Genomic DNA, 14,298 nt, shown 5'->3' on the forward strand with positions numbered 1-14,298 from the left:
AGCACCACTTATAATCTCCCTTGTTCTGAGAAAGGTAACAGTAAGATTACTAGCCCTGGAAACTTACAGTACCATGTAGTACTGAACACAGCTTAAATCATCCCTGAGGAAGGTGACAGTAAAATTAGAGGGCCTCTATTAAACAATTTCTCGCAGAAATGTTGAGAGTGACGAGTGGGCTGAGCATGTTTATTTAGACACAGGAGCTGCTAGCACGTCACCACGGCTGCATGCAGGTTTTGAAGGTGGTATCTTAGTGAACTCGTAGAGCTGCTGAACTTAAACGTAGTAGCGCAGAGTTTAACTGAGCGTCTTTGTCATCATTACTTAGTTTGAAATGCTCCATACTCCTCTCCGGGTCTGTCGCCGTGTTACGTTCAGGTACGTTCGGTGTGGCCTAGATTAAGCAATGGCACCCTCAACTGGCGACACCATTACATTTCACTGAAAAAACTTCTGTGGAAAATGGCCCTAGATTCAGTTAACCCGATTAATTTAATCGATTAAATTCTTTTCGACAATTAACCGATTAATCGATTAACTGTTTACAGCCCTAGTATAGGCTGGTGTTATTGTTATACAGTATGTATGAACATGATGGCATCATACATTTGGTCACATTTTCAGTTGACCCATAATAAAGTCATAAAAGAACCAAATTTCATGAATGTTTTTTGTGACAAAGAAATATCTGTTCCAATCACTCTATCACAGAAAAATTAAAGTTGTAGGAATAACTGGAAACTCAAGACAGCCATGACATTATGTTCTTTACAAGTGTATGTAAACTTTTAACCACGACTGTATGCAAGCTCTTCAGGACAAGTATGGCCAACCTCGTCAACTCGTCCAAAGTGAAATGGCCGCCATCCTGAACACTCCAGCCCTCAAATTTGGTGACTCAGAGGCCTTTGATGCATTCGCCCTATCAATCCAATCATTGGTAGGCATGCTTAGGACCCTGGAGGGACAGAACGGCTATGAACTGCGATGTGGATCTCATGTCGACCGACTGCTGAGCAACATCAACTCCAGAATCCTGGTTTATACCTAGACACAAGAACAAAGACAGGATTGTCTTTAACTGTTCCTTTCAGCACGGAGGAAAGTCTCTCAATGACCTTCTTCTTCCTGGACCTGCCCTAGGCCCATCACTGCTAGGAGTCCTCATTCGGTTTCGGCAGTATCCAGTTGCGGTGAGCGGCGACATCAAAGGTATGTTCCGCCAGATACGGTTGCTGCCAGCTGACAAACCTGTTCTGAGCTTCATCTGGTGGGACATGAATGAATCTACGAATGGCAAGTCCTTCCATTCGGCACTATCTGCAGCCCTTGCTGTGCCATCTATGCCCTACAGCGGCATGTCCAAGACATGAGTGAGTCTAACAGCCACCTCATTGATTGTGTTGAGCAGTCATTCTATGTGGATAACTGTCTCTTCAGCACCCACTCAAAGGAGGAAGCGAAGGATCTTGTCGACGGCTTGCGCCAGCTACTCCACAATGGGGGCTTCAAGATTCGTCAGTGGGCTAGCAACATCCCAGAGGTCATTGAGCATCTTCCATCCGATGTCAGATCCGAGAGCAGTGAGCTGTGGCTTTCCCAATCCAGCATGGACCTGCAGGAGCCAACCCTTGGGCTATGTTGGGATTGCCTCCGTGACTCCCTAAAGTACAAACATAGACCAGTGGAACCAACTGAACCCACATTGAGGAATGTCTACAAGGTACTTGCCTGCCAATATGACCCCCTGGGTTATATTGTACCGTTCACCACCAGAGCCAAGATTCTAGTTCAGGATCTTTGGAAGGAGCAAATCGGCTGGGATGAGCCGATCCAGCCACAGAGCCTCCGGGACAGATGGCTTGCCTGGGAACAAGAGATTCCAGATCTCATCCAAATGGAGATCCCCAGATGTTACGCACCAGCATCAGCAGACTCGCCAACATCGAATAGAGATCTGCACATATTCTGTGACGCTTCTGAGAGAGCTTATGGGTCTGTTTCCTACCTATGGACAGAAGACTCACAGAATGAAGTCCATATCTCCTTTGTCCTGGCCAGGTCTCGTGTGGCGCCGAAGAAGCAGCTGTCCATGCCACGACTAGAGCTGAGTGCAGCTCTCACCGGTGCACAACTAGCAAGTGTTCTTCACACCGAGCTCACCGTACCCATCAGGAAGACCATTTTCTGGTCTGACTCTACTACAGTTCTACACTGGATCAGGTCAGAATCCTGTCACTACAAAGTCTTTGTGGGTACACGTGTTGCCGAAGATACAGAGCCTCATGGAGGTGAACAACTGGAGGTATGTGGACAGTGCAAATAACCCCGCTGATGACATCACTCGGGGCAAGACCCTGAAGGAGCTGTCCAGACCACATTGTTGGCACCAAGGTCCTGATTTTACTGCGTTACACAGAGGATTACTGGCCGACCAGCCCAACATCCTATCCAGAGACGGATGATGGTGAGCTGAAGAAAACATCCTTCTGTGGACATGTAACAGTTATCACCTGTCTTCAACTCCCTGACGTCAGCCAGTTCTCCACGTGGAAGGATTTGATGCAGACAACCGCACAGTCCCTTCACGGAGCGGCCAACCCGAACTCTGACTCACCCAGTGAAGCAGCTGAAGATTCAGTTACTTGAGTGGACTTTCTATCTTGGATTCGACTGTCTATGTAGACAGTCGGGGGCGGCTGTGTTAGAAAGTCGATGTTTAATCTCGGTTAAATTGTTCTTGAGAGAAATACTGTTTAGTTTTGTTGTATTTCCAGTGAGTTTCCGTTTTTCCCACGTTCATGAACACATCATGGCCATTCCGACAGTCTTTGAACGCACCTCGCATGCGTGTTAGCGGCCGTGCTAATAACTTAAGTACAATTCATTTACCATAATTGTTGTTACCGTTTAGAATTTGCCTTTTATACCTACAGAATGTTGTGGGTCCTCTTCTAGGAAGTCTGCGATGTTGAACAACTGTGTTTTTACAGTAGCCCAGAACAGACAACCTAACACTGGCTCAAGATAGGGCCTTTCATGTTTTGCATGCATTTTACAGCCTCCATAGTTTCTCCTTCACCTCAAGATACCCTACACACTCACCCTTTAAAAAATTACATGAAGCAAAACTTTTGTCTGTTTCTTTCTAGATTCTGGAGCGGACACTTGAACCTGATAGTTCAGATGAGGAACCACCTCCAGTCTACTCTCCGCCAGCATATGATATGCACATTTATGACAGGAAATATCCAGAGGCCCCACCAAGGTAAGGAAGAGAGACTGAACATTTTTATAGAAGAAGCTGATACCTTGATTATGCAATCAATTAAGAACACTTTTTTTTATTTTACCTACTTATTATCTTTTGTTATATATCGTTTGGGATAGCTAGATTTTGATCATGTACATAATGCAGTGGGTAGAATTACTTATGTGTCCTGTTACTCAATGGGCTGTCAAGATTTGAAGCGAAGCCACCACCAGGTCACCAGCAGGTCAGAAGCTACCGGAACTGGAACCCTCCTTTGCTTGGAAATCTTCCAGATGATTTCCTGCGGATTCTTCCACAGCAGTTAGACAGTATGAAGGTAAACATGTCTGCAAACAGTTGTTAATACTGTGGGTGTGTCGAGTGTTATTGTTGTTGTTGTTTTTTCGAACTCTCAAAAAGAATGACAAAGGGCCTAATTTTTAAAATTTTGAATATCGCTATGAAGAAGTAATGGCAGGAGTGGTCCTGATATTTGTAGCAGTGTGAGGTATTGTAGTACAGAAACATAGAAATACGAAAGTTAACGGTTAAACGGTTCTGAGAATGTTCCATATGGCTGCAAGAGAATGTACTTGAATGACCCCTTTAGGTAATCTAAAATGAAACCACATGAATTGACATTACAACCTCAACCTCTTCTGTCTTTGCCACAGCAGAGCTCTCAGAGCAGTCTTTTCCAGCATTCATCATCGTCCTTCTCAGTTTCTTCAATAACCCAATGGACTGCCCAGTCTGGTTCTCAGGCTGGAGTCGCAGGGAACACTGGAGGTCCAGGTTTGACGTCTGGAGCTACAGAGCAAGACAAGAAACTGAAGCAGTATCTGGAAGATGAGCGCATTGCCCTCTTTCTGCAGAACGAGGAGTTTATGAGAGAACTGCAACGCAACCGCGAGTTTCTCATCGCTTTAGAGAGAGGTATGAGTGTCTACATGCCAGTCATACACAGATAAATTCCGCTCATTATCAGCATGAGGTCAGTGTCGAGAGCTACACACAATGCAGGTGACGCCAGGGGTATTCAATAAGAATTGAAAGAGGCCCGATTAGACAAAATTTTCTCAAGCAAAGGTCTGGAACATCATCATATTTAACATGAGTTATGATTCAGCGCCTTATATATTGAAGTACTTAGTAGCCTAGTAGTTGTAAAAGTAAGGTAAGTCTAATTCAATAAATATATAATTTCACTTTTTAATGGAGGTATTGTAAATTAGTAATGTTCTTTTCTCATTTTAAGTCAAGCAAATGCTTAAAAATAAAAAATTCTATCTTGAAGTGAAGTTGTTTGTTTTTATTTTAGAAAATCTAAATAAATATTTTCTTTTTTCTACTTTTGATTAACTAAATTTCACATCGATTAATCATAATCAATTTAATAATAAACTATCTTAAAATGTCTTAACAATTGAGCAACCTTAACACCTCCTCTTTTTTATTTCCATCCTGAGTTAATATTTTTGTTTTCTTTGTGGCTCAGGATGTAGAGCAGGTTCTTCACTAATCAGAAGATCAGTGGATCGAGGGTAGAGCTAAACTGGTTTTCTAAACTTTTAAGGTTCAGGGTGTCCACGGACTGCATTGCTTGTCTTTTAGTTTACATTACTGACTTCTGTTTCGTGTTTTGGTCTTTGTGTTATGTTCAGTGGATTTATACTGACTTATGAGTGAACATAGTCCCTAAGAGTCCAAACTGAGAGGAACCATTTGTAATAGCAGTGACTTAACTAGCCTAGCCTAGTCTTAACACTTAACTGTGTTTACTGACAATGGCTTTCTGAAGTGTTCTCGAGCCTATCTTTTATGCAGCCAATTCATTGTCTCAGCCTTATTCTTTTCTTCTTCCTTTTTTTTCCGCTTCAAATTGGCACACAAATGTATGATATCGCATCAATGCCCATTTCATTACTTGTGAACATGTAGTTTGGAGACCAGACAGTTGCTGATCGGTTATGTAGTGTGTCAACCATAATGGCTTCAAGATTACTAATTCAAGAAAATCGTGTAGTGTGTCCAAGGCCCTGTTCTGTCTCCACTCTACAGACAAGATTGACATGGATTTCATAATTTTACATAAACATATTCCCAAAATGTCTTGCATTTACTTAAAATATGATTCTGCATTAAAAAAAAATGTCTTGCCTTTGACATTTTAGCCCTGTTACATTTAGCAGTGTTAATAGTTTTGGATTGCTATTGCTGTTTTGTTACTTTAGAATTTCTTTCTTTCCTTGAACAAAATTAATTCCATCTGTCTCCATTTGTCATATTTTACATCCTGATCAAGGCACTTGCTTTTTTAGGTACTTTTTCAAGGTTCAAATGTATCTGAACCACACTCAATGTTTTTCAGGTGTTATGGTTCTAAGTTCTTTAATTGCATTAATCACTTAATCTCAGAAATATACATAATACTGTTATGAAAATAATAAGAATAATTTTATATTCCTGGGATTAAAAACTCTCAGATGAAAGTGAGACTGACTTTATTCACAGAAAGTCAATATCTAACTTTCAGTTTAGAACATAGACTTCATCAATTCCAAGTTTAAGCTCAGGGCATTTTTCATTTGTACCCAATTCCCAGTCTTTGACAAGTTAACATCATAACAAATGATTTTACATTGCAACTGATGAACACAGCATATCACTTTTGACGAAAGTCTGTTTAATCACATGTTTGTGTCAGCAGTGGAAATACTGGCTTCTGAAATCCAGGCTTTGCTGAGACAAACCAGATAAGAGAAAATTGGTGATAAGAAAAACTCTTGCCTTGACTGTTCTGTTGCAATGATGCAAAACTGTTTTACACTCTCAGACACTGATAAAGATGAATTGATGTGGAGGTTTGAAAGTTTGGGCATTATACTATTATACCAGAGCTCACCACATCTTGGTTCCTCACATCAATGGCCATAACATCTGCTCTCTGTTTTTAGATCGGTTGAAGTATGAGTCAAAGAAATCAAAGTCCAATCATTCATCTAGCATGGAGAATTCCACAGGTAGATATCACTCATCAAGCTTCCTTTGTCAAGCTACTTGCAACTGTATCTTTGCACACTTCTACTAAATACTGGTCTGTGTGTGTCTGTGCATCCACTGTGATATTTGTTGATTTTTGTGCTATGAACATCATACTATAAACACTTGTGATTCTACAGTTGATGTGTTTGATGTGTACAAGTAAAGATATGTACAGTGTGGTAGTATTGCTGTGTCTGTGTGCAGGAGAGCAGTACTCTGCAGCTTCAATGGAGGTCGTCTCAGATGACGCCTTGTTCAGAGACAAACTCAAACACATGGGCAAATGTAAGTTTTCTTATTTATAATATAACTGGTATTTCACAAATTGCATTACCCGTTAAGGTAATTGGCTGCTGTAGTTCATGTCCTAGGATGTTTTCTCACCTTCAGCAACAAGGAAGAAACTATTTGAAATTGCCAGAACGTTTTCAGAGAAGACAAAGAGGAGAAAGTCAAAAAGGAGGATGCTCCTGAAGCACCATTCGTATCCTTTGCTTAACCTTTGTCACACTATCTAGCAAACATTTCTTTTTTGATGTAGGTTGGTAAATAAGCCAATTGTTATTGATTTACTATGAGCATATTGCATTTAAAAAGTGGAGACGTTTATTTTAGCAAAATAAGACTTTTTTGCTTTAGGACGTCTGTTGTACTCCTCCAATAAACAACTGACTCTGCCACCCATTCACTCAAGGTAATCCAGATTTTTCTCGTCTGTTGTTCCCTGTTGGCGGAATGCACTCCACGGACAAACATCCCTCTCTACCTTTAAAAACCTCCTGAAGACCGAGCTCTTCAGAGAGTACCTCCACTGCTAGCACTACCAAAACTGGACATGTTAAATCTATCCCCCTAGTTTTGTCACAGTACTTATTGCAGCACTAACATGTCCTAGTCTCACAACCAAGATTGTTTCTCTTTTTTGTAAGTCGCTTTGGATAAAAGTGTACGCTAAATGTCCAAATGTAAAGCCAAGTGGTTTAGCTGTAACATTCAACTTAACACACTATTGCCCCTCCTTCTAACTAAAATGCAAGTGTAGCAGTGCCTTTGCCTTGGGGATAGGAAAAGGTTGATAATATTAGTCATTAGTCAAATATAAAATTGCATAATTTTGGCATGTTTAATGCATAAAACAATTTTCTTTTAATATGTGCAAAGTGTGTTTGGCCTACATTCAGTCATTTCAATTTTATTTAAATCTAGGGTAGGTGACCCACATTACTTTATTTTTTATATCATATATATTCACATTACCTGTTATGTCCTTAATGGCCTACAGTGATATAAAGAAATAGAAAAATCCATACATTTTGGCTTTCACATAAACATATGTTTGTATAATTGTTGCTGGTATTTTTTCTAAATTAAGATTATTCATATATTCAATACATTTAGTTAGAAAACTAGTCATTTGGAACTTTGTCATTATTTTAACAATATATACGATTTCTTAATCTCTTCTTCTGTTTTTCACCACATATGTAGCAGAAGCCATCTTCAGCAAAAAATAAATGCATGAAGGAACACAGCCACAAAAGTGCTCACTGTGTACCATGTATCCACGTGTCCAGATATCCTGGATTTTCAACATTCACTACCAAATTGTCCTGGTTTTCACCACTATTAAAATACTATTACTAATGCTGATATCCAGATAAAAACATCTATGATACATGCATTCATCTGGCTTGATCAGTACTCTTAATATAGTTGGGTATCATTGTCATAACAATGAAATTTAATCGAGTAATTCCTAATGAAAGGAAGCACATATAAGCTGAATATAATTGCTCCAAGGACAGAACATTGTGGAACAATGTGTTGGTGTGCATGGAGAATTCATCATTGACAAAACCCCGCCCCCACCCAGCAATCGCACTGAACTTTGCACATGACACTTTATGACACTGATTTGCACTTCTGTACTGTACATATCCATATTCTTTTCCATATATGTGTGTTCTGTGTATGCTCAATCCTGCCACAGTAAATTCTGTGTTGGTGTAAACTTGCATAGCGAATAAAATTGATTCTGACATGAACAAACTGAGATTAATCTGAAAAATAAGACTTAAACCAGTTCCTTTAATGCCAATTAGATATTCCTGCTTTGTTGTAGAATTTGATGGTCAGTGGTGTTAAATGCAACATTAAGATCTAACAAGTACAGGGACAAGTCCTTTATCTGATGCCATTAGAAGGGCATTTGTAACTTTCATTAGTGGTGTCTGCGTTATGATTCATTCTAAATCATGACTGTTCTCCTCAAATTGTTGTCTGGGGAAAGTCATATAAGTGACTGGCTAGAGCTTTCTCAAGTATCTTAGAGAGAAAGGGAACGTTTGATATTAGTTCATAAAATCTGAATCAAGAGTGGCCTTTTTAAGAAGAGGTTTAATTACTTAATTGTACTTAGACCCTCGGTTTGAGTGAGGAAAAACAGACGTGCAATAGATGTCTCGTGTACAGAACAAATCAACAGAAACATATTGTACAATTACAATGAATGATAAAATGACAATGAATTACAATGAATGATAAAATGATTACAGTAGCAGTGGAACCTGTGATAGAGATAGACACAGATGCACAGCAGCAGCTAATCATTAATTAACTATAAACTAACTATAAACTCAAATGGAAATATGGTAACAGTAATGACAGTAATTATATATGTAGTGGACGTCGTGTAGAGAGAATAGATCATCTTGTTGATAGTACTACAGGCTCATTACGAACAACTCTCGACTCTATCACACCTCTGAAAAGAAGATAATTAAACATAGGAGGTTAGCATCATGGACAGGGTCTCACAAATTAAAGCAAGAGGCACGTAAATCTGAACGCATCGCATGCCACTAACCTGGAAGAATCTCGCTTAGTCTGGTAAGACAATCTTAAAACATACAGGAAGGCTCTCTGTAATGCCAGAGCAGCCTATTACTCTTCATTAATAGAGGAAAATAAGAACAACCTCAGGTTTCTCTTCAGCACTGTAGCCAGGCTGACAGAGAGCCACAGCTCCATTGAACCATGTATTCCTTTTGGTCTAAGTTGTAATGACTTCATGAGCAGTGGCGGCTGGCCAATAAAGGGTAGTACGGCGCCGTCCTCCTAAGCCACAAAAATAAAATGATGATGATGATGATGATGATGATAATGATAATGATAATAATAATAATAATTCATATTTTCCATATTTCTCTGTTTAAATAATGGAATACATCCATTAATATGTTCAAAATATGATACGTAACGGTACTCCTCCAAGACCCAATCCTCCCTACGGTAAAATCACTCCTTCAGCATCCGTTTCAGAGGAGGACATTGCCGGACAAACTACATGTGAAAGAGCTGGGCCCAGATCTACCTAACCTTGATATCAGACTGCAAGCTAGCGAAAAAGGAAAGTTATATTACTGTATATGAAAGGTTTGAGTTCAACCACTTGATATACATTCCTATATTATACATCCTTTATACAGTGTAAGAGTTCATTTAAACATTTATTACTCTATATAATTTGATGTTATTGATTGTATATTGTCCACTTTCCACTCTGTTCTGATGGTATGCCTCTTGTGTTGCCTATTAACTAGTAACGGCACTGTTTCATGTGCTCAACAGCACAGCTGATCACCTCTGTCACAGGGGGCACAGGTGTAAAAGTCAACAGCCTTTCCAACATGTTATGCTTTGTTAGAAATTGATACGTCAATTGTTTCACGTCAGTTGTTTTCTGTTTTACATGTAAAGCTTGTGATTGTGCAGTATTCGGCTTTGTGTTTTACCTCTAGTTAGCCCTTCTTTATTGGATATGATTAATCTGTCCCCTTCTTTATTGGATATGATTAATCTGTCTTTATTATCAGGATATGTTGCACAGTCCTTTAAAGTAGCTGTAATTAAACCTCTTCTTAAAAAGCCAAAGGATTTGTCTCTGTGCTTGTATTGTTACATCTTAGTACTGCATTTGACACCACTAACCATCAAATTCGTTTACAGAGACTGGAACATCTAACTGGCATCAAAGGAACTGCTCTAAGCTGGTTTAAGTTGTATTTCTTAGGTCGATCTCAGTTTGTTCACGTTAATGGTGAATTCTCCATGCACACCAAAGTTTGTCACGTTCCACAAGGCTCTGTGCTAGGACCACTTCTATTCAGTTTATATATGCTTCCTTTAGGGAACATTATTAGGAATCATTCCATTAATGTTCATTGTTATGCCGATGACACCCAATTATATTTATCGATCAAGCCTGATGAAACCAACCAGTTAGCTAAACTTCAAGCATGCCTTAAGGATATAAAAAAATCGATGACCTACAATTTTCTAATGTTAAATTCAGACAAAACTAAAGTTCTTGTAATTGGACCCAAACACTTCAGAAACTCTCTTTCTAGAGACTTACTAGAGGGGATCACCCTGGCTTCCAGCTCCACCGTAAAGAACCTTGGAGTTGTTTCTGATCAGGATTTGTCCTTTAACATCCACATAGTCCACATCTCTCTCTCTCTCTCTCTCTCTCTCTCTCTCTCTCTCTCTCTCTCTCTCTCTCTCTGTTATGATATGGTGCTATATATTGAATTGAATTGATTAATTTAAGCTAACATATTCTCCATCACACAGCTAGGTCTCAGTAAGACAAAATAAATCCATATCATATTCTGGCATTAATTCAATTACATTTAATTCTTTAATTAATTTAATATGTAGTGGACGTTGTGCAGGACCACAGCAGCAGCCTAAATCCATGAGAACTTGTTGGATGAAAGAACACAAAAACTGAAGAAGTTAAGTTAGTAACATGCAACATTTACTATTACAGCTTTAGAAGACAGAGATCTGATTCAAGAATCCACCTCTAATTCTCTTATTTTGCACTGTTGCAAAGGTGGATTTAGTTTAGTTTTTATTATCAACTTCTCTGTTTGTTTTTTTCTTTAGATAAGTTAGGTGGTCAGCAGTCTCTATAGTGTTTTGAGTGGGTAACTGTTCTAACGCAAGTGTGTAGGACTGCACTTCTGCCTCCTGGTCTCAACTCTGGTTGTCATGGTTTTGGTCGACTAATACTAATTTAATACTAATACTAATTTGGCCGACACCATGTCAACAGCCAGCGATTGAATGATGGCCTTCAGCTAAACATGTTATCACTGGTCAGAGTATGCAGGGTTCAGAGAACATGACGGTCTGACAGTCCGACATTATTTTGGCGTTTTCGCTTGGTAACTATAGCAGCAAGTGTTTGTTCAGTGGTGCAAACTTCTATGAGTCTATGAAGTATGAGATTCGACTGGCTTGCAAGGCTGCAGTTTTTCTTAACTAAGCTCCTTTCCAGATTGGGCACAGCCAACTCTACAGCCAATCTTCTTGACGATGTAGAGGGAAATCCCTGTGGTAAGATATGCATGCCATCCACACAAACTAAAACATTTTATTTTTTATTTTTGTTAAGATCGCCACTACAAGTGCTGAATCTATCTATCTATCTATCTATCTATCTATCTATCTATCTATCTACACTTTGTCTGTCTATCCCCCAGTGAGGTCCATCATATCATCCCCCTCTACTTTGATTGACTCGTACTTTACATTTGACCCTTTTTTAGGCATATTTGAGGCCCACAATCCTGAATTAAATTGCAGCTGTCTGGACCATGTTTTCCTATGCCATCATCTTCTAGCCTTTTAACCAAGCAACTTTATTGATTTGTTTAAAAAATAGGTAAAATATGTCAGTTTTCAAAGGCATTTGTATTTTACAGCAGTTGCAACTAACTTTGGCTTATTTAAGCTTCTAGCTCATTTCTCTAAGTTCATTTCCTTCCAATACACATCCAATGATGGCTGTATCATCAGAGAACTCCTGTAGATGACAGCTGTGGGTGTTGTGTCTGAAGTCTGATGTGTACAGGATGAAGCAAAAAGGGGGGCGCACCGTACCCTGTGGGGTCCCTGTGGGGCACCCATGCTATAAATCACTACATTAGACACACAGCTGGGCTGCTGGGGCTCAGGAGGAGGTAGAGCAGGTCGTCCACTAATCAGATGATGATTCACTGTAAAAGCAGATGTAAAAGCGCATTTACAGTCATGAAGCTTCACATACTGTGGTCTGTTGGTGAGGTAGTTGACAGTCCAGCCAGCCTTGTTGTGTTGAAAGTACTTGAAAAGTAAAAAACCTGACCCTCAAAGTGCTTCCAAAGGTTTCCAGGTCATTAGGGCTTGAGACGACCCACTCCACCCTGTCTTCCATTTCCTGGTTGTGTCTCGTCTTGTTGCAGATAACCTTAAGTAGGCATGGCAGAGGGTCGTCAGCCAAGTGGACATGCCTAAGGCCTGTCTGCCATGCACCTTTTGCACCACTCTTCTCTCCACCCTGAGACAACAACTGGGTTTTTTTGGTTTGATGGTTTGTGTTATAGCATTTATTTCAAAATCAAATCAATTTTATTTGTATAGCCCAAAGTCACAAAGTACATTTTCCTCAGAGGGCTTTACAATCTGTACAGGGAGTGACACCCTCTGTCCTTAGACCCTCGGTTCGAGTGAGGAAAAACTTGCCCACAAAAAACCCTTTTAACAGGGAGAAAATGTGGAAGAAACCTCAGGAAGAGCCACAGAGGAGGGATCCTTCTCCCAGGACGGACAGACGTGCAATGGATGCAACGTGTACAGGACAGATCAACACAAACATATTGTACAATTACAATGACTGATAAAATGACAATGAATGATAAAATGACCACAGTAGCAGATATGGTAGCAATAATGACAGTAATAAATGTGTAGTGGACGTTGTGCAGGATCACAGTAGCAGCCACGATCCACGAGAACCTGCTGGTTTCAACACCGCACTCATACACTTTTCCACTCATGCACTCACTTACACCACTGATACTACTGATTTCATATGCTACGGTTAGTTTAGTTTAAATATTCTTTTCTTAATAAATCATTTGTTGATTGGCTTTGGTTGTGTGCGTCTCCCACCTTTTTGTCATGACTGTACGGCCTGGTTTGTAACAAGTGGGAGCTTGTCCGTTCGAATTTGATTTGTTGTTGGACGTTATTTGGTACCCTGATTGGTTTAGTGTATTTGTTTGCAAGTGCATTGGTTTGGGCTGAGGCACAATTTGGCACATTCTTTGTTTGGGGAGATGCATTTAAGATTCGGTTGATTTGATTGTTGTTTCAATCAGGGGGAGTTTTGTCCTGCATTCAGCAGGTGTTGCCATGAGTTGGCAGTTAGGAGCTGGCAGAAGGATTGTTTGGTCCTCTAGTGTGGTATGTTTTGGCTTCAATGGAGTTTCTCTGTTCAGGTATTAGCAACATGGTCCATTTGGACTTGTTGTTTTTATCTTTTTAGTTTATTTTCTGTGTGATGTGTGGTCAGAGCAGTTGTCCCGGGGACACATCCATAGCTTTCAGGTGAATAGCCAGCATGCTGGTTGCCTCACCGGGCTATTGGGTTAAGTGTTTTCTATAGCCCACCGCTAATCCTCATGAAAGCTAGTGTTCAGTGTGAGGTAGCTTAATCTGTGGATAGGCAGTTTAGGTAGAGGGGTACTTCCACAGTAGTTTTGGGGACACCATAAGTGTCTCATTTGTTCACTAGTTGACTTATTCAATGCTTTCTGTTGGTTCTTGTGTTTTTTTTCTGCTGGTGTTCAGGTTGGTTTAGTATCAGAATCAGAAATACTTTAATAATCCCAGTGGGAAATTATTTTTGTTACAATACTCCAGGTATACAAACAAAGAAAAATATATATATTAAATATATGTATATATAAAAGGTATATAAAAGATCAACATTACATTACATTTAAATAATGTGCAACAACTGCAAAAAGTGATTGGCCATGTTTGTGTCAGATTACAGAAGGGGGTCAAGATGATGGTGTGTATGGTGCTGCAGGCAGATGTTGGGTTTTCAGAGGGAGCGATGTACAGGACAACGATGATGACATGCAGGATCTCTCTCAGCA

General features: G+C 39.8%; 1 protein-coding gene across 5 annotated transcripts in view; it reads left to right on the forward strand.

The window, feature by feature from the left end:
• The first annotated feature begins 3,119 nt into the window (after positions 1-3,119).
• The window catches only part of cuedc1b (CUE domain containing 1b), a 52,231-nt gene continuing 41,052 nt past the window's right edge, over positions 3,120-14,298 (forward strand). For 2 of the 5 annotated variants that reach the window (XM_027286295.1, XM_027286296.1), the window contains exons 1-7: positions 3,143-3,271; positions 3,458-3,593; positions 3,931-4,192; positions 6,214-6,279; positions 6,506-6,586; positions 6,692-6,785; positions 11,649-11,707. In XM_027286295.1, the coding sequence (XP_027142096.1) occupies positions 3,231-3,271; positions 3,458-3,593; positions 3,931-4,192; positions 6,214-6,279; positions 6,506-6,586; positions 6,692-6,785; positions 11,649-11,707 (739 nt within the window). In that variant the 5' untranslated portion in view covers positions 3,143-3,230. Of the gene's footprint in view, positions 3,272-3,457; positions 3,594-3,930; positions 4,193-6,213; positions 6,280-6,505; positions 6,587-6,691; positions 6,786-11,648; positions 11,708-14,298 lie in introns of all 5 variants that reach the window. The other 3 variants (XM_027286298.1, XR_003463506.1, XM_027286297.1) reach the window with 3 other exon arrangements.

This window comes from Larimichthys crocea, chromosome XIII (assembly GCF_000972845.2).
Source record: "Larimichthys crocea isolate SSNF chromosome XIII, L_crocea_2.0, whole genome shotgun sequence".
NCBI lineage: Eukaryota > Metazoa > Chordata > Actinopteri > Sciaenidae > Larimichthys > Larimichthys crocea.